At 42.6% G+C, this 25,368-nt stretch overlaps 2 protein-coding genes across 3 annotated transcripts; both read left to right on the plus strand.

The window, feature by feature from the left end:
* Positions 1-4,272: 4,272 nt before the first annotated feature.
* On the plus strand, positions 4,273-8,609 carry LOC149941312 (uncharacterized). Of its 2 annotated transcripts, none has more exons than XM_090177613.1 (4): positions 4,273-4,746; positions 4,810-6,277; positions 6,340-7,038; positions 7,109-8,609. In XM_090177613.1, exons 2-4 carry the CDS (start codon positions 4,861-4,863, stop codon positions 7,981-7,983), a joined length of 2,991 nt encoding a protein of 996 aa, XP_090033739.1. In that variant the 5' UTR covers positions 4,273-4,746; positions 4,810-4,860; the 3' UTR covers positions 7,984-8,609. The 2 variants fall into 2 exon arrangements, with proteins under 2 accessions (XP_090033739.1, XP_090033737.1); XM_090177611.1 differs by having other exon boundaries at positions 4,276-4,746; positions 6,337-7,038; positions 7,109-8,608.
* Positions 8,610-9,708: 1,099 nt separating this feature from the next.
* LOC149941313 (gamma-aminobutyric acid receptor subunit rho-1-like) lies at positions 9,709-24,936 on the plus strand. The gene is made up of 8 exons (XM_090179454.1): positions 9,709-9,753; positions 18,247-18,320; positions 23,003-23,070; positions 23,163-23,407; positions 23,476-23,558; positions 23,935-24,099; positions 24,285-24,625; positions 24,691-24,936. The coding sequence occupies exons 3-8, from the start codon at positions 23,068-23,070 to the stop codon at positions 24,934-24,936; spliced, it is 1,083 nt and encodes a 360-aa protein (XP_090035580.1). The 5' UTR covers positions 9,709-9,753; positions 18,247-18,320; positions 23,003-23,067.
* The last annotated feature ends 432 nt before the right edge of the window (positions 24,937-25,368 follow it).

A 25,368-nucleotide genomic window follows, 5' to 3' on the forward strand; every position in this document is an offset into this window, starting at 1 on the left:
CTTAGGGGCCCGAAACGAGGTTAGAGGAAGGCCAGGAAACCCGTAATAAAGCTCAAACTTAGGGGCCCGAAACGAGGTTAGAGGAAGGCCAGGAAACCCGTAATAAAGCTCAAACTTAGGGGCCCGAAACGAGGTTAGAGGAAGGCCAGGAAACCCGTAATAAAGCTCAAACTTAGGGGCCCGAAACGAGGTTAGAGGAAGGCCAGGAAACCCGTAATAAAGCTCAAACTTAGGGGCCCGAAACGAGGATAGAGGAAGGCCAGGAAACCCGTAATAAAGCTCAAACTTAGGGGCCCGAAACGAGGTTAGAGGAAGGCCAGGAAACCCGTAATAAAGCTCAAACTTAGGGGCCCGAAACGAGGATAGAGGAAGGCCAGGAAACCCGTAATAAAGCTCAAACTTAGGGGCCCGAAACGAGGTTAGAGGAAGGCCAGGAAACCCGTAATAAAGCTCAAACTTAGGGGCCCGAAACGAGGATAGAGGAAGGCCAGGAAACCCGTAATAAAGCTCAAACGTAGGGGCCCGAAACGAGGATAGAGGAAGGCCAGGAAACCCGTAATAAAGCTCAAACTTAGGGGCCCGAAACGAGGATAGAGGAAGGCCAGAAAACCCGTAATAAAGCTCAATCTTAGGGGCCCAAAACGAGGATAGAGGAAGGCCAGGAAACCCGTAATAAAGCTCAAACGTAGGGGCCCGAAACGAGGATAGAGGAAGGCCAGGAAACCCGTAATAAAGCTCAAACTTAGGGGCCCGAAACGAGGATAGAGGAAGGCCAGGAAACCCGTAATAAAGCTCAAACTTAGGGGCCCGAAACGAGGTTAGAGGAAGGCCAGGAAACCCGTAATAAAGCTCAAACTTAGGGGCCCGAAACGAGGATAGAGGAAGGCCAGGAAACCCGTAATAAAGCTCAAACTTAGGGGCCCAAAACGAGGTTAGAGGAAGGCCAGGAAACCCGTAATAAAGCTCAAACTTAGGGGCCCAAAACGAGGTTAGAGGAAGGCCAGGAAACCCGTAATAAAGCTCAAACTTAGGTGCCCGAAACGAGGATAGAGGAAGGCCAGGAAACCCGTAATAAAGCTCAAACTTAGGGGCCCGAAACGAGGATAGAGGAAGGCCAGGAAACCCGTAATAAAGCTCAAACTTAGGGGCCCGAAACGAGGATAGAGGAAGGCCAGGAAACCCGTAATAAAGCTCAAACTTAGGGGCCCGAAACGAGGTTAGAGGAAGGCCAGGAAACCCGTAATAAAGCTCAAACTTAGGGGCACGAGATAAGGTTTGAGGAAGGTCAGGGAACCCCTAATAAAATTCAAGGATAGGTCAAGAGTCACCTAATAAAGCTTACGTGATCGACTACCTCACTCGCCCATATCTCAGTGTCACTTTGCTTGCTGTTATCGCGGTCGATACTCCCAGAATTAACTTTAGAAATATTCTGAACGGAGGTGTGACGCGTTAGTGTCTTCTGAAAAGAGCCGGCACTTTTAGCCCTCGATTTCGAAGTTTCCTTTACCAACATTGAGGCCTTGAAATTGACCGGTTTCTTGGTGTTTGCAAAAGTAAAGGATGCTTCGGTACGCATTGTAACCAGGTCACCCGAATTAATGACTTTAAACGTCACTTGATAGCTTAGGTGTAAGGTGGTGCCTTGGGTATTAGCCTAGCTGATTATTAATGTCAAGAGATCTGTAAATTGAAGGAAATTCACAGACCACACGGAAATAAAACCCTCGTCTCAAGATGAACAACCTCCGGCGGAATTATGGCCCTAATAAATGAGTATCGGAGTAGCTCTGACACTAACTCCCCCTTACTTAACGCAGTAAGGGTGAGTAACATAATAACCATAAGTATTTCAATTTGGAAAAATGATCACTGCACTGATTTTCAAAGCTATTGCGCAATCTAGTTCTCAGCACAGAGCCCCCTAGTGCGTTAAGCAATTTGCGAACGGTCCCGATGTCAAATTCCAAACCTGCAACGATGTAGATTTGATCTTTCTCGTTAGTTTCTTCCTTCGAGTGAAAAATTTATCACTTTCGTCACTCCATTCCAACCAATCTCAAATAGTGACGAGTTGCGACATCTGCCATCGAGTGATGAAGCTTTTACTTCTCCTGGCCACGTTCTCAGTCAATGCCGAGATCGGTGGCTGGAGGTAAGGGGACACGGCTTTGAGCAAGAGGGCGTTATTGGCCTGGGCGTATAATTTTTCTAAGGGCACTCTGAATGTATATTACTCTATTTCGACCTTCTGGGACTTTCTCAATTTTTCAAGGTTGATCGTTTTCTTGAAGATGGCCGAAACCAACGCCTGGCTGGCCATATGTTTGCGCAAACGATCTTGGTGTTTGCGTCGATAGACGGACCCCGGAATTACGCTGCCGTCTTTCCGGATCTGCGAGGAAGGACAACGACTAGGTCAGATCGAGCCATACTTTCATTTCGTTAAAACTTACCAAACCCATCCCAATGATATGTTGCTTGATAGCCGGATTGTTAATAATAATGAGTCAAATTCCTGTCTGTCAAGACACTGTACGAGCCCAAGGGTCTAGATATGTAGCAAAATTAAAGAAGCGGTTCGGAAATTACTTCCAAGAAATATTATAAGATGGAGAATAGTGTTTCGCGGGTGGGTTCACTGCTTCCATATCAATACTTGACAGTGTGTGGGTGCTTACGTAGATACTTTATTTCAATGGGAAGCTTTGGGACGTGGGATTTTGTAACCTATGCTAGTATAGAGAACTTCGTGGAAATACCGATGGAATGATGGAAATCAAATTGATATCTTATTTTTATTATTATTAATTAATATTTATTATTTTACTAATAATTAATTTATCAATAGATTATAAAACTAATTTTGAGTTTTTAATGAAATTTTAATATGGTTGCAATACTTTGAATTGGGAATGAAATTTCAATCTGGTTGAATCGGGAATGGGTGGTATTGGAGAAAACTATGTTTTTGAATTCTGAATGGGCGGTAATGGTAACGTTTTTGTTTCGTATACAGCTTTCATATACGCTAATGTAGAATACTAGGATTTGGTGGTTGTAGGTTCTTTTGACACTGTGTAACGAAAAATGTTAGCCCTTTCATAATAAGTGTAATAGCATTTTTTTCTAATAAAACAAAAAGGAGCGTTGTCATTGTACTTACTAAATGGCTATCACGTGGGCGTACCGTGGTCAAGGGTGTAATGACGTCAGTCAGGACCGTTGGCCGGAGTAATACAGTCGAGTTTTAAAAAAAAGGAAGGGGAGTTGAAAAAAATTACTCTGGGTACGCGAGTGACGCGTTATGAAACGGCCGGCTCTCCCAAAAACGTGAAGTCCGGGTGTATGCGGCAACGAGACAGGCGGTGACCCGGTCGTCGACAACGAGGCAATCCACCCAGACATCTAACCGAGGCTGAAAGGAGTTAGTATACGTCCTTCCAGACCGAGGCAACCCAGTCATCACGCCTAAGCCACATAGCCTTCGGGCTCTACGTGGGATGACAACCGTCACTACATTGGCGATCCGGACCGTTTAAGTGTCGAACGTTCATTTACTCGTCCTGCCGGTAGATTTTACCCACACACGTAACGGACATAATGCCAGATTATAAGTATAACCGAACATTGAATCGCGTAATTCATTGTCGTAGTTAAATAACCCACTAAAACGTGGATTATTGCGTACAGCTATAATGCTGACCTTTAATTTCGAATGTTAGATATTGATATATACATATTTATATAATTTTTCCCATAAAGTTATTTCAAAAGTGGATATGACTGAAGTCATATCCACTTGAAATAAAATAGAAAAACTATGTCTAGTGTAAAGATGAACCTTCCTTATTTGAGTCGGTGATAAGTAAGGTTCACTCTTAAAAAACCTCCATCAGCAGGGCAACAAGAGAATTGGGGGCAACAAAAACGTTTCTATTCCTAAACTTACATAGTCAAAATTTAAGAACATAGAGGGAATTTCTACTCTCAAACATTGGCAACACTGGCGGGATTATTCATTTTCTTTCCTGTTATTTTTGTCACGCGTTTATTTCTATTAGAAGTTCTATATTTTTATAACTGAGGCCAAGAACCGATATTTCTGAAGATTATTAATCTTTTTTTCGGACAAAGCAAAAATATCGAAAGGGGATTGTCGCTAAATGAACAATATTTATTTTTCTAATTACACGCTTTATAAGACCCCCCTCCACTTAGTTATGTTGAAGGGGTTGGACCTTAAGAAATGTGTATTAGTTTTAAAATTCAACAAATAAAATATTTAACAGATAAGAAGTTCAGTGCCGTTTTTTAATTATTTCAGAAACCCTTTCTTAAATGCAAACTATAAACAAACTCAAAGTAATTAACCAATTTTCGTGTTACGGTGACGTTTCCGGGAGGGGAGGCATTAAATTTTATTGTCACTCCCCTTACTTAAACCCCGACCCGAAAAAGTGCGAGTTACAACGATTTGAACAAAATAGAAACCCACCTAATGTCTTTTTACCAAAATTTTATAACGGTAAATATATTTTAGTCGTCGTTCCGGAGTGTCAAAGTGTTAATAATGGGAGCATGAACATTAAAAACTTTGTATACGAAGTTATTTTTGATCTAAAATCCCTTACGTGCGGCGGGGAGCCGCCATAAAAGTTCTTTGGGCGTTTCGCTAAGCCTAATTTCAAGGATAAAGGAATCGAGCTACGAATTGGTTTTTTTTACTATACCAAGGGCAAAAGGGTAATGCATAAAAATATTTAATATAAGTAACTATGAAAAACTGACAACGTTTTTTTTACACAGATATTTTTGTAAAAATAAAAAAAAACTAATGATTACTTTAGTATAAATACAATGGCTGAAGATCAATTTAAGGATTCTTTGACAGCTGCTGAATATGTAACGTATTCAGAACCAAATCATCCCGCAACATTATCACAGAAATTGCAAGCTCAAAGAGAGGATGGCAGATTTTGCGATGTAGTTTTGCATGTTCAGGGAAAACTCTTTCACGCTCACCGAAGTGTTTTGGCTGCTTGCAGCCCTTATTTCAATTCAGTTTTGAAAAGAAATAAAGCTATGCGCGAGCAATTGGCCGTATCCTGTGACAACCACAAAGTTTTCAATGATCTACTAAATTATATGTATAGTGGCAGCATAACCATTGCCCATGACAATGTTAAAGAACTTTTAAGATTGTCAAACCATTTAATGCTTGAAGCTTTACAAAAATATTGCGAAGATTTTCTAATGAACTTCATTACCTTGGAAAACTGTCTTGACATTAGAGAAATGGCGGAAAAATTAGCTATTAGTTCCTTGAAAAAAATTGCAACAGATTTTATAAATAGCCAAATAGATATACTAATTGAGTTAGGGCAGTTTCTTACGTTGCAGCTTCAGGGTTTGGAAGCCTTTTTCGGGGATAAAGAACTCGAGATTCCCAAAGAAAACGTACTGAAAATAATTGCCAAGTGGGTTTTCCAAGATGTTTCAAACAGAGAACCAAACCTTAAAAGACTTCTCACGTTCGTTGAATGGGATAAAATTAGCAAAGAGTTCATAATTGAGCATCTAAACGAAGAAAAACTGTACGAAGAGAGCCCGAGATGTACTTTCTACCTCCTCTCAAATGCAAAGGAAAATAACATTAATTTGGGTGAAAAAATTTTAATTTACGAACAATTAAAAACTGAATTAGAAGCTGAGGGTGAAACCCTTGACAATACTAATTTCATGGATATGGCTGTAGCTGTAGCCATGGATAAATTAGAGGAGGAGGACAATGCCAGTATAAAAACTCGGACTGAGGAGGTTATCACTCAACCTATTTCGCTGACTGAGGAAACTGAAAGCAGTTCACCACCTCCTCCAAAATTGCCACCCTTGAAGATCACCTTGCCAAAAACATCACCAAATGAAAAAAAGAGGCGGGCATCCGCTATAGCCGCTGATTTACAAAATGAACTAAATGAGTTTGAAGTGGATGAAGAAGATTATCAATATTTAGACTTTTACGATGACCCTGCGCCATCGGATAGCGACGTTTCCTACGAAGAACCCAAACCTACTACAAAAACTAGGAAGAGTACGAGGAAAGGAAGGCCAGTCAAGAGAGTGACGCGTAGATCCTCGGATTTGCAGTCCAGAAGAAACTCTACAGCTTCGAAGAAAGAAAGGCTGGCTAATAAAAAGAATGTTCATGAAGAAACTGATAAAGAGGATGCGGATGCTGATGCAGATGAAGAAGGGGATGAAAAAGAAAATAATGGTACGTGATATGAAATTTTTAAATATCAATAATGAATTGTAATTTACTTTTTGTTATAGTAGAAACAGAAACACCAGTTACTCCAAAAGCAAAGAGAAAAGCCGGAAAACCAAGGAAAATTTCTTCCCTCGTTTCCAAAGCAGATGGTGAACCACCCAAGAGAAAAAGAGGTAGACCCAGAAAGTGTTTCGGAGTAACTGAAGAAGCTATCCCATCAGATTTAATTCAGTTTGAAGAAAATAGTATGGGAGAGAACAGTAATCCGGAGAATAATGATGACGGTGATTACCACAATACATCGAGCGATAGTGATATTGGAGTCGTTAGAAAAATGAAAAAAGATCATATGGATCAGTTGACTAAACCTTACCGGGGAAGGGGTAAATGTCCCCATTGCTCTTACGTGGAACACAGTGCCATACGTTTGGAACGCCACGTGGCCAGAGTTCATTCCAAAGAGATAATCTACAAATGCAGTCTATGCGATTACAGTTGCAACTGGAACAGGGAATTTTACATTCACATGAAAGTGCATTTTCAGGGGCCCCCCTACACTTGCGAATCTTGCCCTTACACTTGTGACAGAGTTCAACTTTTGCTGAAACATCGAATGAGGCACACTGACGAGAGACCTTTCAAATGTGACCAATGCAAATATACTAGTCGTACGGAATGGAATCTGCGGATTCACATGAGGTGCCATACTGGGGAAAAACCTTATCAGTGTGATCTTTGTGGAAGGAGATTTTCAATGAAAGCTGGTAAAGAAGAATCATTTTTTAATTTATTAGAAAAAACTTTTGTACCAATTTTTCTATTATGTATTTCCAGGTTTGGATCAGCATGTTCAAAGCCATCGTAAAGATCGACCATTTCTTTGCGACACTTGCGGTTTTGCAACGAAATACAAGTCCTATTTAGTCTCTCATATGAGAATTCACGCAGGTACCGCATTCCGTTGCGAATACCCCAATTGCGAATATTTCTCTCCTAAAAGAAGTCAACTAAAAGCTCACATGAGAACCCATAAAGCCATACGTGCCCATATTTGCGCCATTTGTGGCAGGGGCTTTGTCGAAAGAAGCCATTTGGTACGTCACGAAAGAATTCATTTGACTGAAAAGCCATTTAAATGCGATAATTGCGAATACACGAGTTCGAGAAGAGACAAACTGAAAGAACACATGGACAAGCATCACACCGCTAATAGCGAAGTGACGGCCAAAGTACCCTATAAGCCACGAAAACCGCGGAGACCAAAACCTGAACCTGCCCAGTTTCCTAATAAAATAGAGTTCATTCCTCATCCGCAAGTTGAACAAATTCAGCAGCAAGAACAGCAACATTCTCAATCTCAACAAACCCAAACAACCCCACAGCAGTCGGCACCTTCCGAAACAGTGTTGTTACACCCGCATTCTTCGGAATTTCAAACGCCACCCATGATATACCATAGTCAGGAACACTTGTCTCATCATCATCATCATGATCACAATAACATCGTCGTCAGAGAAGCATTGGTTTATCAAAATCATAAACACCATAATCCGCACCACCATTCGATGGAAGCGGGTCCACCCCCACCTATGGATCAAAGACTGGTCCAACCTCATCAACTAGCCCACCACGAAAACCATCCTCAATGTCCGCAGCAACACCCTGATTTGAGTGGTTTGCACGTGGGGGCGTTTATGGCCGTGTACTAGACTTGAACGGATCTCGCTACCCAGGGATTAAAATAAATCGGCATCAGACGCCAAACTGGTGGAATTCTAGTGTATTATTTTATCATGGTTATTTTTGCATACACATTTTCAGTAATTTTAAATATTCATATACATTACGTAATTTTTCACAATAAATTAAAATAGATGTTATTGGCAAATATTTTTAGTCTCCGATACTGGGCGAAAATGAAGCTATATTTACATTCAATCGAGAGATGATAAATTAATTATACTGTAGATAAAAAATTGTGGCCATATTAGTTTATCTTAAATTCTTACGAATAAATGTTTTTAGCCTTTTATAGGTATTCAAAGGAATCTTGCTCTAACCAAGGGTTTTATTTTGCTATAATATTTTATGACCAATCTAAGCGTAGCTCTCATTACATGATGTAAAAAAAGGAAAATTCATAAACTATTTTGAACTCATTCATAATTTAAAAGAAATTCTTATAACGCTAACTTTATATTAATTTCCCAAGCTTGTTAAGTTTTTATAATTCAAAAGAGGTTGCTTTTTGTAGAACCAATTTGTAAATATAATAATCACCATCATGAAGTTCATTTTGATGAAATAATTTTAAGTATAAATGAATTATATCACCGTAAAATAACCTAATTTGTTCTATATATGTGTAACATTTTTCCTATTAAATATCTTATTAAAAAGGTTTATTTGGATTATAAATATATAAACAAACGTTTATAACAAAGAGAAGTTAAATAAACGCACTTTATTGACCCAACTTATATTTTATAAGTATTATCATAAGACTATCAAGGCTAAGTTTTAAACGAATGGTATTTTAACATTAGGCTTGGTAATGATTGGCCAAATGGCCAAACTGGCAACTTGAATCTACCTGGTGGTGAAAACCGAAACTTATGCATTAATCCCAATGCATGTTACTGGAAACTGCTTGGAAGAAGGCAAGCTTAGGTGATAGAGGTGAAGGAGATTTGGAGGATTTTCTCTTTTTCTCCGCCAGGTAGAATCCTAATTTTGATTTCTCTCGCGCCTGTCTAATGGGCCCTTATGCCCAATTCAAACTTATGGGGCCTTGATATTATGATATTATCCATTATATTGCTATTTTGGTTAATTTTTTTGAAAGACCAACTGTGGTAGAAAGCAATTGGAACAAAATGACGTCTAATTTAACTAATTTCCCTTTAAAATCCATGGGTTTTCATGAAATGCAACAAATTTCCAATTTTTCCTGCAATTTTTATCATTTCTGTTGTCACCCTGATGGGTTATGATAGAACTATGCTACCATAAATCAGGTAGCATTTAGCGTAACTCAATTTATAGGACTTTTATGAAAGCGTTCGTCAATTCAATCTAAATTGTCATTTTACTAATTGTATTGTACTAAGCTGAGTGCTTGAAGCAGAATATACCCTCTAATCCCCCCCCCCTGCTGCCAAAAAATCTGAGCCAATAGAAATCCCAAACCATAATTATTTTCTACCAATCAAGTTGAGCGTAAGCGAATTCGATCATAACTTACTTCGATACCACAGGCCAGGAGTTTGCGCACTTGATCTCTTAATATTCGTTGGACCTTCCCACGAATGTGATCGCCGGTCATTTCAATTGAGTCTTGCTGGAACTTATCACTGAACGGGGTTCGACGGGATAAATTAAGAAGTGCAAATGCATTTTCGAATCTCAGAGAACATCCTATTCATCTCTTTATTTCAGGTGGCATTTCCCCACACAGCTACAACTCAACTATCTTTAAAGTAAGTGATCACGTTCGATATTTTTTGGAAACCTCTGGAAGTGAACTTTACCTAGTACACGGTAGTTTCGCTTCTTGAACACTTCTACAGGCGTTAGTAGATATACACAAAACTCAAATAAACTACATTTAATCATTAATAATTAAGCTCAAAAGCTAATTTAGGGTACGTTTAACCCCCCAAATGGATCAAGGGGGGGGGGGAGTTGCAAAACGTAGGTGTCTTAAACTGTCTTTTAGGTAAAAAAAGGGGTGCACAGTTTAAACCATACCAGATATTAAATTAAGGATACGCTCTTGATGAAGCTATACGATTATAGGGGATTTATTATTGCATATATGTAATATATAACATTATAATTATAATATCTTATGTATTATAAAAGTATCCATCTAAGATGTAAAATTGAAACGTGGTCATTCGCAAGATCGAGGCCATTTTTAATAACAATTAAATGATCATATTCAAACACATTTTTTTCGAAATGTGGGGTGGTTAGCACTTTTGTCTCGCAACAAGAGGAGCTACCTTCGATCCCAGCTTGTGGCACTGGGTGAAAACTCGGAACAGCTCCTTCCGCGTTGAGTTTGCTCCACCTTAATTATGCAATATGTAAAAATTTCACTCCATACTGCAAACCACACACGAACCGTATTTTTCCTGCGATATTATTTTATACACGATTTTTTCCACACATTTTTTTCGCGCGAATAATAATTAGCTATATAGGAATATCAATATTTATCTTTAAACAGTATATTATAATTATACTTCTGATTATACCAATTTAGTAATATTATGAAAGAGTCCAAAAAATTAAATTTTGACATTTGACCTTTAGTATAGGGATCGGTTTCCAATTTTTCCAGTTTCCAGTCGACTAATATTGGATTCAGCGTGCTTAAAGTGTACCTTTAAATAATAATATTAAAACATTTGTTTGTACTAGGACCGTCACGGCACGCGTCAGTTAGGATATTCGTGAAATATCGAACCAAGTTTCAAACCATTATTTAAATTAAACTTGCTAAACTCATCAAGGCATAGGAAAAAAGTGTGTAGACTTAGCGAATAATTCTCCCAAGTCCATTCCGGGTAGTCGTTTTATTAATTACATAAGAAACGTAATATCAAGTTTTGAAACAGGAAAGTCGTCAATTCCTCTTATCTTTATTAACAGAATAACTGGCGGTTTAATTTAAATATGACTAGGAGTGGCGTGTGGGTACAGGGGCACATTGTACCACACGAATTGAATAGGGGGAATTTGTACCCACTCAAAAATTTTATTTGTCTTAGGCGAAAATAAATAATTTTGATTAACTCTGGAAACACGACGACGAAATAAAAGTTGCCGTTTAGAAAATAAAAAAAATAATCAGCTAGGCTAATATCAATCTTACCGGTACACGGAGAGCTATTCACAAATTGACGTCATCACAGAACTAAAATCGTCCCCCAGCGATACCCTTTCAAAGAAGAATGCTTTAGAATCTGTGTTGAAAATAGTTCTCTTTAAACAAATTTCGTGTGAAGAATATGAAGTGTTATACGTATGAAAAACTATTATAGACTTATGGTAACATACAGCGTTAAGTTAAAAATTTCAGTCGAAGACTGAGCGACTAACGTTGGCTAGCGAGATAAAAGGTTTGCCGATAATGAGTTGCAGTTCGCTGTAGAACGGTAGATACTGTAAAGTACCACTGCGTGATTAAATGGACGAGATACGTGAATATGGAGGACTAAAGAATATTGCGTGTCTTAAGTAATTGGGAGTTTTCACCCAGTGCCGCAAGCTGGGATTGAACCCAGCTCCTCTAGTTGAAAGCAACACTCTTGGGGTGGCGGAGTCAAATTACACGGCAGTACAAACCCCGATTTCCACAATATTAATTTTGGTGTGATAACTTCGGTTTCTTCATTCCATAAATCATTGTTGAGGTTGACGGTATTAGTTAGTCTAGGAAGCTGTTGGCGCGCGTGGCATGAAGGGCTTGCCACCATCGCCCTACGCAGACGCAGTATAACCTGAATTAATGGCATTAAAAGTCACTCGATGACTAGCTGATTATTGATTAGTACCTGCTATGAAAATTTCCATACCTATTATTGCAATCTGTGTTGCACGTTTTCAAATGCCTCTAAATTAATTCAAAAGGTAGCCAAACAAATACAACTTTATAATTGCATTAGACTTATAGGCCTATCGTATTCTACGGTCAAATAATATCTCAAACGTCTACCAACTTCCAAATCTCCGAGGGCTCAGCCATTTAGCTTCCCCACTATTAATAATAATAATAATAACCAGCTAGGCTAATACCCTTGGCACCACCATAGGCCCAAATCATCTAGCGACTTATAATGCCTTTAAGCAGGTGGCCGGGTTACAATGCGTAGGAGGGTGGTAGCTCTGTTTCGTCGGGTTGCCTTCCAGTCTTATGGAAGCGAGCTAATGTTACTGCTATCAAAACGTCTGCTAATTCTGATGTGGTTAACACTTTTAGGTGCATTAGCTTAACTTGTCTACGTTCCTTACCAACCGATCTTTCTTCTCGCGGGACCAACATGGGTTTCCGATATTTCATTTTTATTGTAGCTTTGTTTATTTTTCCTTTGTGTTAAATATTTTATCATTGCGTTTTCTGTGATTATTGTACGGTAATATTTGGTTTTTTTTTTGCTTTTTTCTCTTTATATTGCGACGACAAGTTTGGGTTTGATGAAAAAAACCTTTATTTCAGTAACTATTTACAACAGTAGTTTGGTTTATGGGTGCGTGGACGGAGAGAATACCGAGGACTTGATGCGTCAGTGATCGGCGTGGCTGGATCTAGTGGTAGCGGCGGGGTCGAGTCAGGAACGGTCAGTGGATCAGGAACGAGAGCTGGGCGAGGGTCTGGTCTGTCGCTGCAGCTGGTCTGTCGTTTGTCGGCTGCTGCCCCGGCATTTGTAGGCGGAGCGCGGCTCCCAGAGAAGCGGTCGTCCCACAATCCGCCTCTGGGGGATGGGGGTTGAGCGCTGCCTCGGGGGGATGGGGGGAGAGCGTTGTCTCGGGGGACAACGCGAACCTCTGGGAACGAGTTGCTCCACAATCCAGTCGTTACAATGCCCCCTCCCTCCGGAAGACCCACCTCGGGTCTAACTGCTTCGTGGTCGGGCTGGTGGTCGTCATGGTCGGGTTGGTGGTCGTCATGGTCGGGTCGGTGGTCGTGGTCTCGTAGATAGGTGGGCTTCATCCGAGTAACGTTGACGAGCTCGGTGTGGCGGCGGCGGCCCGGGTTCGTTTTGACGGTGAAGGTAACTGGACCGGTGCGTTGGATGATCTGAAATGGTCCATGGAATTGATGGAGAAGTTTCTCCGCTCGTCCCCGCTTTCTCGTTGGCTTTTGGATGTACACCCACTGGCCGGGGGTGAAGCTGTCATCATGGCGGCGTTCGTCATAATGGGAGGCTTGTCGTGCCTGCGCGGTCTCGATGTTCGCTCGAGCACAGTCTGGGGTTTCCGCAACTGTGAGAGAGTCCTCGGCTATGCTTTCGGCGACTGGTAGGGTGCGATCGAGAGGCGTGAACGGGTCTCTTCCATACACCAGAGAAAATGGACTGGCTCGGGTTGATTCTTGTACCGCGGTATTATATGCGAACGTGACGCCGGGTATAGCGTCGTCCCAGTTGCGGTGGTCTTCGTCGACATACATCGAGAGCATGTCGGCCAAAGTTTTATTGAGTCGCTCTGTGAGGCCGTTGGTCTGCGGATGATAGGCGGTGGTACGGAGATGGCGGGTTCCAATCTGCATCAAGACTTCCGTCGTCAGCTTGGCCATGAACTGTGATCCTCGGTCCGTCAATAGTTCCTTCGGGGCGCCGTGGCGAAATACCACTTGGTCCACGAAAAAGGCGGCAGCTTCGGCCGCGGTAGCTTCGGGTACCGCTCTGATTTCAGCCCACTTTGTCAAGTAGTCGGTGCATACCAAAATGGACGTGTTTCCTTGCCGCGACTTGGGAAATGGCCCGAGAAAGTCCATCCCGACTCGTTGAAATGGTTGGTCGGGGCAAGGCAAGGATTGAAGTAATCCAACTGGGCCGGTCGTCGGCGTTTTGCGGGTCTGGCACAAGGAACAGGTGCGAATGTATTGTTCAACTGATTTCTGCAGTTTAGGCCAATAATAGCGCTTGGAAATGCGCCGAAATGTTTTGAAAAACCCCATGTGGCCAGCGGACGGTGGATCGTGAGCGGCTTGAAGAACATCAGAGCGTAAAGAGCTTGGAACTGCCAATAAAGGCCGCTTCTGGGCTTTGCGGTAAAGAACGTCATTCGTCAGGAGGTACTTAGCGGCTCGGCGTTGCAAGGCTCTAGAAACTGGGATCGATGGATCGTGGAGGTGATGTATGATGGGGCCAAAGACTAGATCGGCGAGTTGTAACGTCGCTATATCTGGTAGGTCGATTAAGGCGTTGATCGGGCCAGCATCTGTGGGAGCTCCGGTGATTGCATCGGGAATAAGGCGGCTTAAGCAATCGGCGTTGGAATGGCGACGCCCACTGCGATGTACAATATCGAGGTCCTGGTCTTGCACTTGTAATGACCATCGGGCCAGACGACCATGGGGATCTTTAAGGGTCTGCAGCCAGCACAGGGCGTGGTGGTCAGTAATGATGCGGACGTGACGGCCGTAGATGTAGGGACGAAACTGCTTCAGAGCCCATACGAGAGCCAAACACTCCTTTTCCGTGGTGCTATAATTGACTTCTGGGTCCGACAGGGAGCGGCTGGCATATGCTATGACGTGTTCGTTGCCATCTTTGCGCTGCGAGAGAACTGCTCCCACGCCCTTGTCAGGGTGAGTCTCCGTAGGGAGCTCAGGATCGAAGTGGCACAGGATCGGTGGCTGCGTCAGTTTGGCTTTCAGCGTCCGGAAAGCTCGTGCTTGTGCCTGACCCCATTGAAATATGGCTTGCGGACTTGTGAGCTCGGTCAAAGGCCGGGCGATTGTTGAAAAATTCTTTACGAATCTGCGATAGTATGAGCAGAGCCCAAGGAATGACTGCAGGTCTTTTCGAGTGGTGGGAGCCGGAAAAGCGTCAACTGCTTGTGTTTTAGCTGGATCTGGTGAAACCCCTTTCTCTGATATGATGTGGCCTAGATACGACATGGAGCTGTCTGCAAAATGACATTTTTCGGCGTTGAGGGAAAGACCGGCTTCGCTGATTCTGCCCAGTACTTGCTTTAAACGAGTAATGTGGGCTTCGAATGTTTCGGAGAAGACTACTATGTCGTCAAGGTAGACTAGACAGGTATTCCACTTGAGGCCAGCAAGTACGACATCCATTGTTCGCTGGAACGTGGCAGCGGCGTTGCTCAGCCCCATGGGTAGGACGTTAAATTCGAAGAGGCCGTCCGGTGTACAGAAGGCGGTCTTTTCTCTATCGTCGGCGGCGAGCGGAATCTGCCAGTATCCTTTAGCTAAGTCCATTGTGCTAAAATATTTTGCACCGTGGAGTCGATCCAGAGCGTCGTCAACTCTTGGCAACGGGTAAACGTCTCGCTTTGTCAGATCCTTGAGACGGCGGAAATCAATGCAAAAGCGGGGTGTGCCGTCTTTTTTGGCGACGAGTCGTACGCGTGAGGCCCATGGGCTAGTGGATGGAGGGATTACCTTGTCTCGCATCATCTTACGGACTTCTTCGCAGATAATGTATCGTTCGGCGAATGACGTGCGGCGTGGCGGTAGGTGAACGGGCAAATGTCCCTGGGTGTTGATAGTATGCGGCGGCAGCTTGGAGCGGCGGAGAGGATCTTCGGCCTTTTTGAAACAGTAGCCAAATTCGGCCAAAATGGATTCTACTCTGCGGCGTTCAGCATCGGATAAATCAGCGCCGATCGTGGAGCGTTGCCACGCGTGAGGGTCAGGAACTGTCATGTGATTGATGGTGGCAACGGTAGTTGTGGATATTGCCCGGTTTTCGATGGTACCGATCTGCATTTCAGGTTGCAAAATCTTATCGTCGAAGGAAAGATTGCCAACAGCGGCGGCGAGGTCGGTTTTTATCGGGAGAATAGCGAACGGCGCGGCGAGGCCCGCCTTTCGACGTAATTCTCTGCTGGGTGTGAGGAGAGCGTCCGTGAAATCTGGAGAGCGGGAGAGCTTGATTGGGAGGAGTGTTTCCGTCCAAGGTTTAAGGGTCATCGGAGTCTCAATATCGAGAAAGGCGATGATCGGGGCCTCCTCGGGGTACGGCTGGTTTCCGGGAAGATCTTCAAGCAACGTTGCGTCAGGGTGGTCAGGACTGGACGGTGTATTCGGCAGTTGTAGAACGTCTGTGGAGCCGAAATTGAGGACGAGTTTCGTATCACGGCACCAGTCGATTCCCAGCAGAACGTCGGCGGGTAGATTCGGCAGTACAAGCGCGGAGAAAGTTGTTTTCGATCCTCCAATGCTTAGTTTGACTGGAACACGGCCCCGGGAAAATATGATATGACCACTGGCGAACTTGATCGGCACCTCGCAGGGCTGCATTGAAAGTTAATGTGCGGAGACGAAATCTTGACTGATGGCTGAAACAGCAGCGCCGGGGTCGATGAGTGCGTGAGCGGGATGACCGTGAACACGGCATAATCGGCGGATTAAAGCGTCGTTGGCAGAGGGAAGTTGTGACAAGGCTGCGATCGGACCTTCTATCTTTATGACCACTGCTGTCGGTTTCCCTGGACCGCAGAGTGAACGGAATGGACGGAACGGGAGTCGCAATGCTTGGCGACGTGGCCCACGTCTTGGCACAGAAAACAGATCGGACGACCCTCCGGAGTACGCATCTGATCGGCACGGCGAAGCGGACGTTGCGGCTGCTGCGGAGCGGGTGGGGGTGGCAGAGCAAGCTGCCCGGGAATTGGCGTAACTGGTTGTCGAGGAGAAATAGCTGGTAGAGCAGGCGTCTGCGAAAATGAGCGAGGCTGGTACTGGATCATCCGGGCGGCGTCGGGACGAGGTGGCGGCGTCGGGACGAGGTGGCGGCGGCTGAATCTGCCTTTCTACGGTCCGGCTACGGGTCGCGGCGTCTCTTGCGGTTGTCAGCAAAGATATCGTAGCGGCGAGGTCAACCACAGACGTGGGTTCAGACTGAACCGCGTCTTGAACGAGATCGGAGCGAAGGCCACGCAAAAGACATCGAACCTTTTCTGCCTCTTCCACCGTGCGGCCCAACTGCTTGCAGAGGTGTAGAATATCGGTGTTCGATCTCGGCGATGTCGATTTCTTTTCCAAACGTGGCTTTAAGAAGAGCGGTGGCGGCGTCCCAATCGGGCGGAGGAGAGATTTCGAGGATATTCTCCCAATACGTTGATGCAGTACCTTCCAAGTTGAGAGCCAGGTACGTATTCCAATCGGCGGCTGGCCATTTAGAGAGCGTGGCGATTCGGGAAAAACGCCTGAGCCATACGGCGACGTCTTCGGAAGGAGCTCCGGTGAAAGGCGGTAGAGTGAGCGGCATGGTAACGCTGGGTTCGAAGCGGCGCCTCCACCAATGCGACGACAAGTTTGGGTTTGATGATAAAAACCTTTATTTCAGTAACTATTTACAACAGTAGTTTGGTTTATGGGTGCGTGGACGGAGAGAATACCGAGGACTTGATGCGTCAGTGATCGGCGTGGCTGGATCTAGTGGTAGCGGCGGGGTCGAGTCAGGAACGGTCAGTGGATCAGGAACGGCCAGTGGATCAGGAACGAGAGCTGGGCGAGGGTCTGGTCTGTCACCAGAGCTCAAGTGTACAGCTTTTTTCACCTGATTTAAATAAATTATTATTAAGTCTGGTCCGAAATCACAAAAACCATTTCAAAAGGTCTATAAAATGTTTACATAAGAATGAGTTTTCCTATTCTTAACAAATAAATATTTTATCGAGAGCTATTCACAACGTATGGCGCCATTTGGCAAAACCTCGCTCACCCGTCTCAAGCAGCCTTCGATAAAAAAAATCATTTTTCGCGTGAAAATAGGCCGCCATGTTAGGTTATAAAAGCGGGTAAATAAACCTGGTATACCTCATGATGTAAAGGTACTGTCACGCGCAAAAACGTAATTTTGAAATCGGGCAATTGGCGAAACTGTAAAGTTCTTTTGGTCTTGCCCAACCTGTTAAAATGGGAAAGAAGCTGGTGCTTTTTCGCCAATGATTTTCGCAGTTTCTCCTTGAAAGAAAAAATGTGTACGCGATGAAACTAATATAATCACCGTATTTAAAAAAGACCTATTTACGACTTAATGACGTCTATTAATAACGTGTGTTTCATTATTTCATTTCACATCGACTTCCCAATCGTAAAATTACACTTTCGCACGCGACACTACCCGCGTCTGTTTGGTCTCGTAAGTTTATTAATTTATTTACTTAATTTTTAAACCCCCAATATGTAAATGTATTTTCAAACGTGCAATCAATTTTGAAATTACGCTACAACTTTGAACTCGAGAGTTGTTACTTTCCGTTTATAGAGTGGGTCCAAACGTGATCTACACGGCCGAAGACCTCGACGATTGCGAGATCAAGACAGATCCTACTCAAAAAGGTGAATTACTGCTAAAAATAAATAATATTAGTAGACCCATAGCTTTCACTTCCAATTATACAAAGAAATAACAAAATGTCAAGGACTTAAGGTCGTGAAAAACTGTACCTGCTCTCCATTTGACGAGCAAGTTCGGAATGGCACGAGCGCGAGCGCTAGCGCGAGTGTGATACAGTGTGGGGGAGGGGGTCGTTGTTAGTAGTAGCCATTGTTTCTATCCCCGCGTTAAGTTTTTGAAATCGACTTTTGGCCGCCCAGATCGCAAAAATACCCCATTGTGAACCGCTTGGTTGAACCTACCTGCAGCGCCATCTCGCGAACGAAATATTTTTTCCCAGGTTTTATGGTTTTCGGTCGGAACTATCGTCTGCTACGACATTCTCCTTGGCTTTTTAACCTAGTTATATTGGTAGATTGCCGGGAGTAGTGGCGTACCCCTGTAATCCCAAGCGTCTGGGAGGCAGAGTTTGTGGATGGCCGTGTGAGGACGACCACCAATCCCCCAACGGGTGGTCGGAATACTTCCGCCATGGGTGTCCCGACCCCTGTCCCCACGTATCCCCCCGTCGGCGTGGCCTTTACACATATCTCGCCCTGATTATTCAAATGTACGAGAGGACTGAATTGTCCCACACGTCACAATCGACAAAAATAATTTTGGTAGATTGTAGTTAATACGCCTTACACGCCGCCCTTTCTCCAATTTTTGCCGCTTCATTCTTTTGGCGCTGCACGTAGGTTCAACCGTGATTTCTGAAATTATTTAAGCCGTTTGATGTAGGTTGCGGAAAAAGTAGCGTAAATTTTTAAATACTTTTCCAATAATTATAAAATTTCAGGGACATAATTATTAATATATTTTATATCGTTCTGTAAAAAAACCGTCAAAATTGAACTACCGCGGCCTCATGTAATTTTGCTTTTTTTGGCGGAGAATGTAGCACATGACGCGTAGATTACGAAACTATTTTTTTATGGCCGCAAATGATAATTTTTTTAATTAACTTAATTTTAAAAAGTATTAGTTTTAGGGAATTACCGTTTTTTTGTATTTTTTGGCGGATAATGTAGCACTTGACACGTAGATTACGAAACTATTTTTTTGGGCCCCCAAATGATTATTTTTTAATAAACTTAATTTTAAAAAAGTAGTAATTTTAGGGGATTACTGTTTTTTTTGGCGGAGAATGTAGCGCATGACGCGTAGATTACGTAGTTTTTTTGGGCCGCAAATGATAATTTTTTCATTAACTTAATTTTAAAAAAATAGTCATTTTAGGGGATTAGTAACTTTTAAAAAAAAAATAGTTTCGTCGTGTATCCGTCGACACAACTTTTCAGACGCTCCCATGCCCCATTCCGAGCATTGATGGTGGCCCTTCTGTAATCGTACCTAGTTCCATCGTAATTAGTGAAATCGTATCAACTTAAATAGTAACTCGCCGTATTGGCGCCTAACGCACTTTGAGATACCGCGTATTGGAGCCTGACGGCGCCGCGCACTCACTTCGCTCAAGCGCTGGGGGCGCGCGGCGCCTCCCCAACCCCATACTAAAAAAAGCGATGGGCATCTATAACGCGACCTAGAGGACAGTACCAAGCCTTACGCATCAAGTATATACTTTTAATATCAACCTGAAATAAGCGTTTGTGGCCCAAAAATACAAAACACCTAGAAAATGAACAAAACCTGTAATTGATTTTATAAAGTACGGGAATATCACTTTGTAGCCCAAAAATACAAAACACCTAGAAAATGAACAAAAACTGTAATTGATTTTATAAAGTACGGGAATATCACATGGAAATTATTAGGACACCGAAACCATGGACTAATTAATGTATACACAGGGACGGTCCGCACAACGCCACTCTCTCATAAAATCGGCGACTAAGTCTTGTTAATGCTGTTCCCTCTTTTCCTCCCCCCTTAAGCAAAGTTAGCCGAGTCAAAACGTCATCAAACGGAAAAACGATGCTGCCCTCTATCTGCAAGTCTTGGAGTCTATCGATGTTGGCGTCTGCTTATGATTTGAAAAACAAACGTTTTTTTTTCGTTCATTTGAATAAGGTGTATGATTTAAGAGCTTTAATTTATTTAAGTAGTTTTACAAATTAATTATGAGGAAAAAGCTGTGTGTTTACCCTTCGTGTAAAAGTGATTCGAAGTATTGTCATAAAGAACACACGAAAGATTTCTTTATACCTTTCCTGTTCATCTTTTTCTAAGCCTTGTCCAAAAAAATCTTTGATTTACCATTATCGGAATCACTTAAATCCACTTTTTTAATTGAGAATAACGTCTCGAATGTATGGGCCAAAAATTAATATCAATCAATTTAATTGTTAATATAAATTAATTCATTTACCAAACGCACGTGGAGCTTACAAAATCGCCGGCAAGGCGACTGCTTTTTTTGTACCCTTAAACCTTTCCTCCCGTTTCCATCCCCCTTGACTCAGTTTGTCGTTAGTTCGCACAATCGCCGCTCGAGGGCACATTTAGCAATCGCTAGCCGCTAAATTTCCTATGCGGACCGTCCCTGTGTATACATTATTTAGTCCATGCCGAAACTGTGGTGTCGGCGAACACACGACGGAAATAAGTACAACGAAAATGCCCAAAAATGTGAAATTTTTAAAATTACATTAGAAAATTAAATAATCATTTGCGGCCAAAATAAAAATACCCTCGGCATCTACGTGACAAGGTCTATCAGGCGCAACCAAAATTAATATAAAATTCAATGAAGCCGCTGTAGTTCACTTCACCTGGCCCTTTAGGGGTCGGAGTGTGCAATAACTGGTGGCTTTACCGGGGAGTCGGGGTCCGGCTCTTGTAACCCTCAAGGGCGGTGGCGCACTGGGAGATGTTAGCTCCGTCCAAAGGGTCCTATCTCCAACCTCCAACTTCGGTCAGGTGTGGGCTGGATACTGGGCTTCGACCCAGGCTAATGGAGAGGGGCCGGGCAAACTGGCCGCCTCGGCGGATTGGGTTGCCTGCTGTGGGGCTGCGGGCCTCCGTATGAGGGCACGGCGGACCCATCTCCCGGCCTTTTGGGTCACACCGGGATCTCCGGTGCCAGCTGTGCCGGGTTATGCGGGCTGCTGTGTGCCTGCCGTTCCCCTTTAGGCGCTCTTTCCAAAGGGCTTGGCTCCCTGCCTCTATAGGTGGGGTGTCGGCCGGAGTTGCTAGAGCATCCGTTCTCTATCCCACTGCTGTGTGCGAAGTGGCGGGCTGGTCGTCCCATTGTTGCACCTTCTGCTGGGTTGAGCGGCTTGCGTCGAGGGTGCGACCATCAGTAGTGGGGTTCTGCTGCCTATGCTGGTTTTGTCACCTGTCCGGGCTTGGTGGACGCTGGCGTAGGGCATTCTGATAGGTGGTGTGGTTCTTTTCTTACCGGTACACCGGGCTATAAATTCTGACAACATGTAGTTCACTTCACCCAAAAAACCTCGTAAATTTTGGTTTTGGTGACAGTTCTCCTTTAAATATATGTAGGACGATGAGCTTTTTGCCTTTGATGTAGTTTGTTTAATCTCTTCCTCGTGTAGCCTGGTTTATGACGCAATAAAGCGAACGAATGCTTTATCCTAGACGCTGACCACTTCTTAAAAATGTGTACAATGTAAGGAATATATTATATGAAGTATGACATGGAAGTACATCGGTCTTAATTTCCACAATAAAAATAAAAATGTGATATTTTGAAATGACATAATTAAATTATCTGGTAAAAGAATTTTCGACCGAGGTGTAACTTAGCCAATTGTTATTTCCCACGATGATCAAAATCGGCAAGGAACTAGATAATTAGTGGACATTACCATATGTAACACAATGATTTACATATGATTTTACATGTATATGACGTATGACCGAGGAACTTAATGCCAAATCGATTGTTAGGCCTTGTTTTTCACAGTTTTTGGTTAGGTGAAAGCTATTGGTTATAACATTAAGAGGTTGTCATATAATGATTGACCTTTAAGTGTTTCTCTGAATTACTCAAGGTCACATTTTTATGTTTTAATAAGTCACTTACATAATCGAGCACGCTATGAAGTCGTCATATCGGCTTCGGTTTTTAAAATAAAAGACCAAATGAAACGTATTTTATGAACGTAAATTAATATATATTAGTTTTGTAAGTCGGAAAATTTTCTGGAAAATGACCGATACCTTTTTTCCGGAAACGTTTCCGTATTTTTCCAAAAGTTTTCATTCCATGATTATTCAAATATATTGTTTGCAAAATTAAATAAAGCGTCATTTTCGCCTCAGTTTTTCGAATCTGAAAGTAAAACTAAACCTCTAGACTAGTTTAAACTGATTAACAATGTAACACTATTAATGTTTTGTAGTATGTTTACTGATATTAGACATTTTATATCCATAAAAAGTTAAAAACATTAAAATCCCTTAAAAAGTAATATATGCTTTAATTTTTAATTTTTCCGATTTGCGGAAAATTTTCCGGAAACTTTTCTGGCAAATTTTCCGCATTTTATTTTTCCGGAAAATTAACAACCCTAGTATAAATATTAATCACGTATTTTACTTTTTAACATCGTGTTTTCTAATTAATGATCAGTTTCAATTGAGGTATATCTCTCCGAAACGGAATAAATTAAACAACCTGTATATATTTTCTAATGTAACTTTAGCCCTAACATTACAGGTATTACGGTTCACGACTATGTCTACGTTTCCATTATCGATATTGATCAAATCAGCGAAGATTTTATGGTACGCGTATGTCCGAAATAAAATATATTTATTATTCAAAGCACGGAAAAATTCGTTAACAAATTTACTAAACTATAATAACTAAAACGCAGGAATTCCGACTGCACGCTTATATCGTGGACCAATGGGAAAACCCGATGCTGAAACTCAGCGTGGTGAACGATTACGTCCCAGAGAAGAATGCCACGCCCATTTTGATCAACCGCAAAGTAGCGCAATGCATGTGGAAACCGGACATCATTTTCCCCAACAGCAAAGAAGTCACCATTTTCCACGACACGGTGCCCAATAGAAGCGTCAAGCTAATGCCGGATGGAACTATATACAGGGTCGAAAGGTGTCCTATTGCCCCCACCACTTTTTAACCAACTTTGAAGCAGTTTACAAAGTTCAAATCTTTCGCAGGTATTTGTTTAAAGTTACCTGCGCCATGCAATTCAATCTTTATCCTATGGATTCTCAACATTGCACCTTCAAGATTGGCCTAAGTATATTCAGTCTCAAAACATTTAAATCGACCACATACTTTCCGGCAGGGGCCTGCAGAAGGGGTGGATAAATCTACAGAAAAGGTCCCACGAGCGTGCTTTTTAGGGATCCATTGCCTCGAACTTTACCAGCACCCCTCTGGAAAATTTCGGTTAGAGGGGCCCGCCATAACCTAATTTGCCTCTGGGTCCCGAAATGTATTTGCAAGGCCCTGCTTCCCACATTAAAAAAGTCTAATTTTCAATAAAAATGTAAAATGGTAGAACCACGCTATGTTATTTTGCCATATAATCCTCACGCTAGCTTACTCAATCGATTTGCCTCTTAATATGAAACGATAAAATAATAATAAAATCTTTTAACGCGACCAAACAGTGCACAATCCCGATGAACAAGTCACTTTGCATTGGAGCCAAGACGAAGGAGCGCCCAAAAGCATCAAAGAACACGTACCATTTAAACCGATTTATCCACTCGAGCCGTTACGGTTTAAATTTCAAAACCCGCGGATTGACAAGAAGGTCGAACCTTGGCACACGGGTAAGAAAACAAATCATAAAAATTTGACCATTATAAATACAGATTAGGAGGCTGCGATCAGGCCCATGATGCGTAACCACCAAAAGAAGGAACTTCAAACACGCGAGTTTCGATCGAAAGCAGCATTGAAAGCTATTTATTTTGGGTCGGTAAACATATTTAAATCTCTTTTCCATTTAATTTAGGTAGCTACACGGAACTTTGGGGGAACTTTACTCTTTACCGGCGAATTACGGGAAGCGTCATCAACTTCTACTTCCCGAGCACCATCGTGGTGACCTTGTCGTGGCTTTCGTTTTGGATCGACGTCAGCGCAGCCCCGGCAAGAGTGACTTTAGGAGTCACGGCGCTGCTCACCATCGCCACTCAAATTGTTCAGTCACGGAATTTACAACCCCCAGTTCAGTACATAACGGGGTTGGATGTTTGGCTTTTCGCTTGCCTTATCCTAATCTTCGGATCGCTAATCGAGTACGGGGTGGCGTACAGTTACATGCCCTGCAAAGGCCGAGTTCATCCAAACGACGTAAGACTTCCCGCAAAATGTGCCCTCAAAATTAGATTCACTCCATCAAAGACCCTTCTTTGCAGAAACTCGCCTGGACTCCAAATTGCCAAAGTCCTGCGAATTCCGACAGCAAATCCTATAAAGGACAGTCCGGAACAACGGTACCGCCGATGACCTCCAAATTTGGTGTCGTGACCAACAGTAACAATTTCGATAATGTATCTAAATATTTATTCCCGTTTTTGATGATTTTGTTCACTTTGGTTTACTGGATTGTTATTTGCGTCATGTCATCTTGGGCTACCATCAAGTTGTCCGAGATGGCGTAATAAATACGAGTTTCTTACGACGTTTTTTCGATTTATTTTTTTATCCCGAAACATTCGAAAAAGAAACATGAGTTGATAGGGGCAGGGAAGGGTTGTGAATCTTTGGTTGGATCTGAGGGGACTCACTGCTCTGGCTATTACCATATGTAAATACGATCTTGCGGGAATCCATACCTTAACTTATTGAATTGGTAAACCCTATACAACTCTGAGACTGATGTGATACTAACAAAAGGGATTTTGAAATTAATGTTACACGCCATGTAAAAGTTGAGAGGGTATACATATTGCGGAGACAATGAAATTCAAAAGTAAAAATAGTGTCGCCTGGTGAGAGCTTCGAGAACTTAGGAAGCACTGGACTGACTATAGAAGCTAGGTTTATTGATTACCATAAAAAGTTTTGTTAAGAAACGTTATCGGCTTTTTCCC

Source organism: Leiobunum rupestre, chromosome 6 (assembly GCF_980474605.1).
Source record: "Leiobunum rupestre chromosome 6, qqLeiRupe1.1.hap1, whole genome shotgun sequence".
NCBI lineage: Eukaryota > Metazoa > Arthropoda > Arachnida > Opiliones > Sclerosomatidae > Leiobunum > Leiobunum rupestre.

Coding starts and splice junctions, on each gene's coding strand:
- LOC149941312 (XM_090177611.1), top strand. CDS start 4,861: ATGGCTGAAGATCAATTTAAGGATTCTTTGACAGCTGCTGAATATGTA. Junction 6,278..6,336: donor GGATGAAAAAGAAAATAATG/GTACGTGATATG, acceptor TTTTTGTTATAG/TAGAAACAGAAACACCAGTT. Junction 7,039..7,108: donor GAGATTTTCAATGAAAGCTG/GTAAAGAAGAAT, acceptor ATGTATTTCCAG/GTTTGGATCAGCATGTTCAA.
- LOC149941313 (XM_090179454.1), top strand. Junction 23,408..23,475: donor ACTATATACAGGGTCGAAAG/GTGTCCTATTGC, acceptor AATCTTTCGCAG/GTATTTGTTTAAAGTTACCT. Junction 24,100..24,284: donor GGTCGAACCTTGGCACACGG/GTAAGAAAACAA, acceptor CATTTAATTTAG/GTAGCTACACGGAACTTTGG.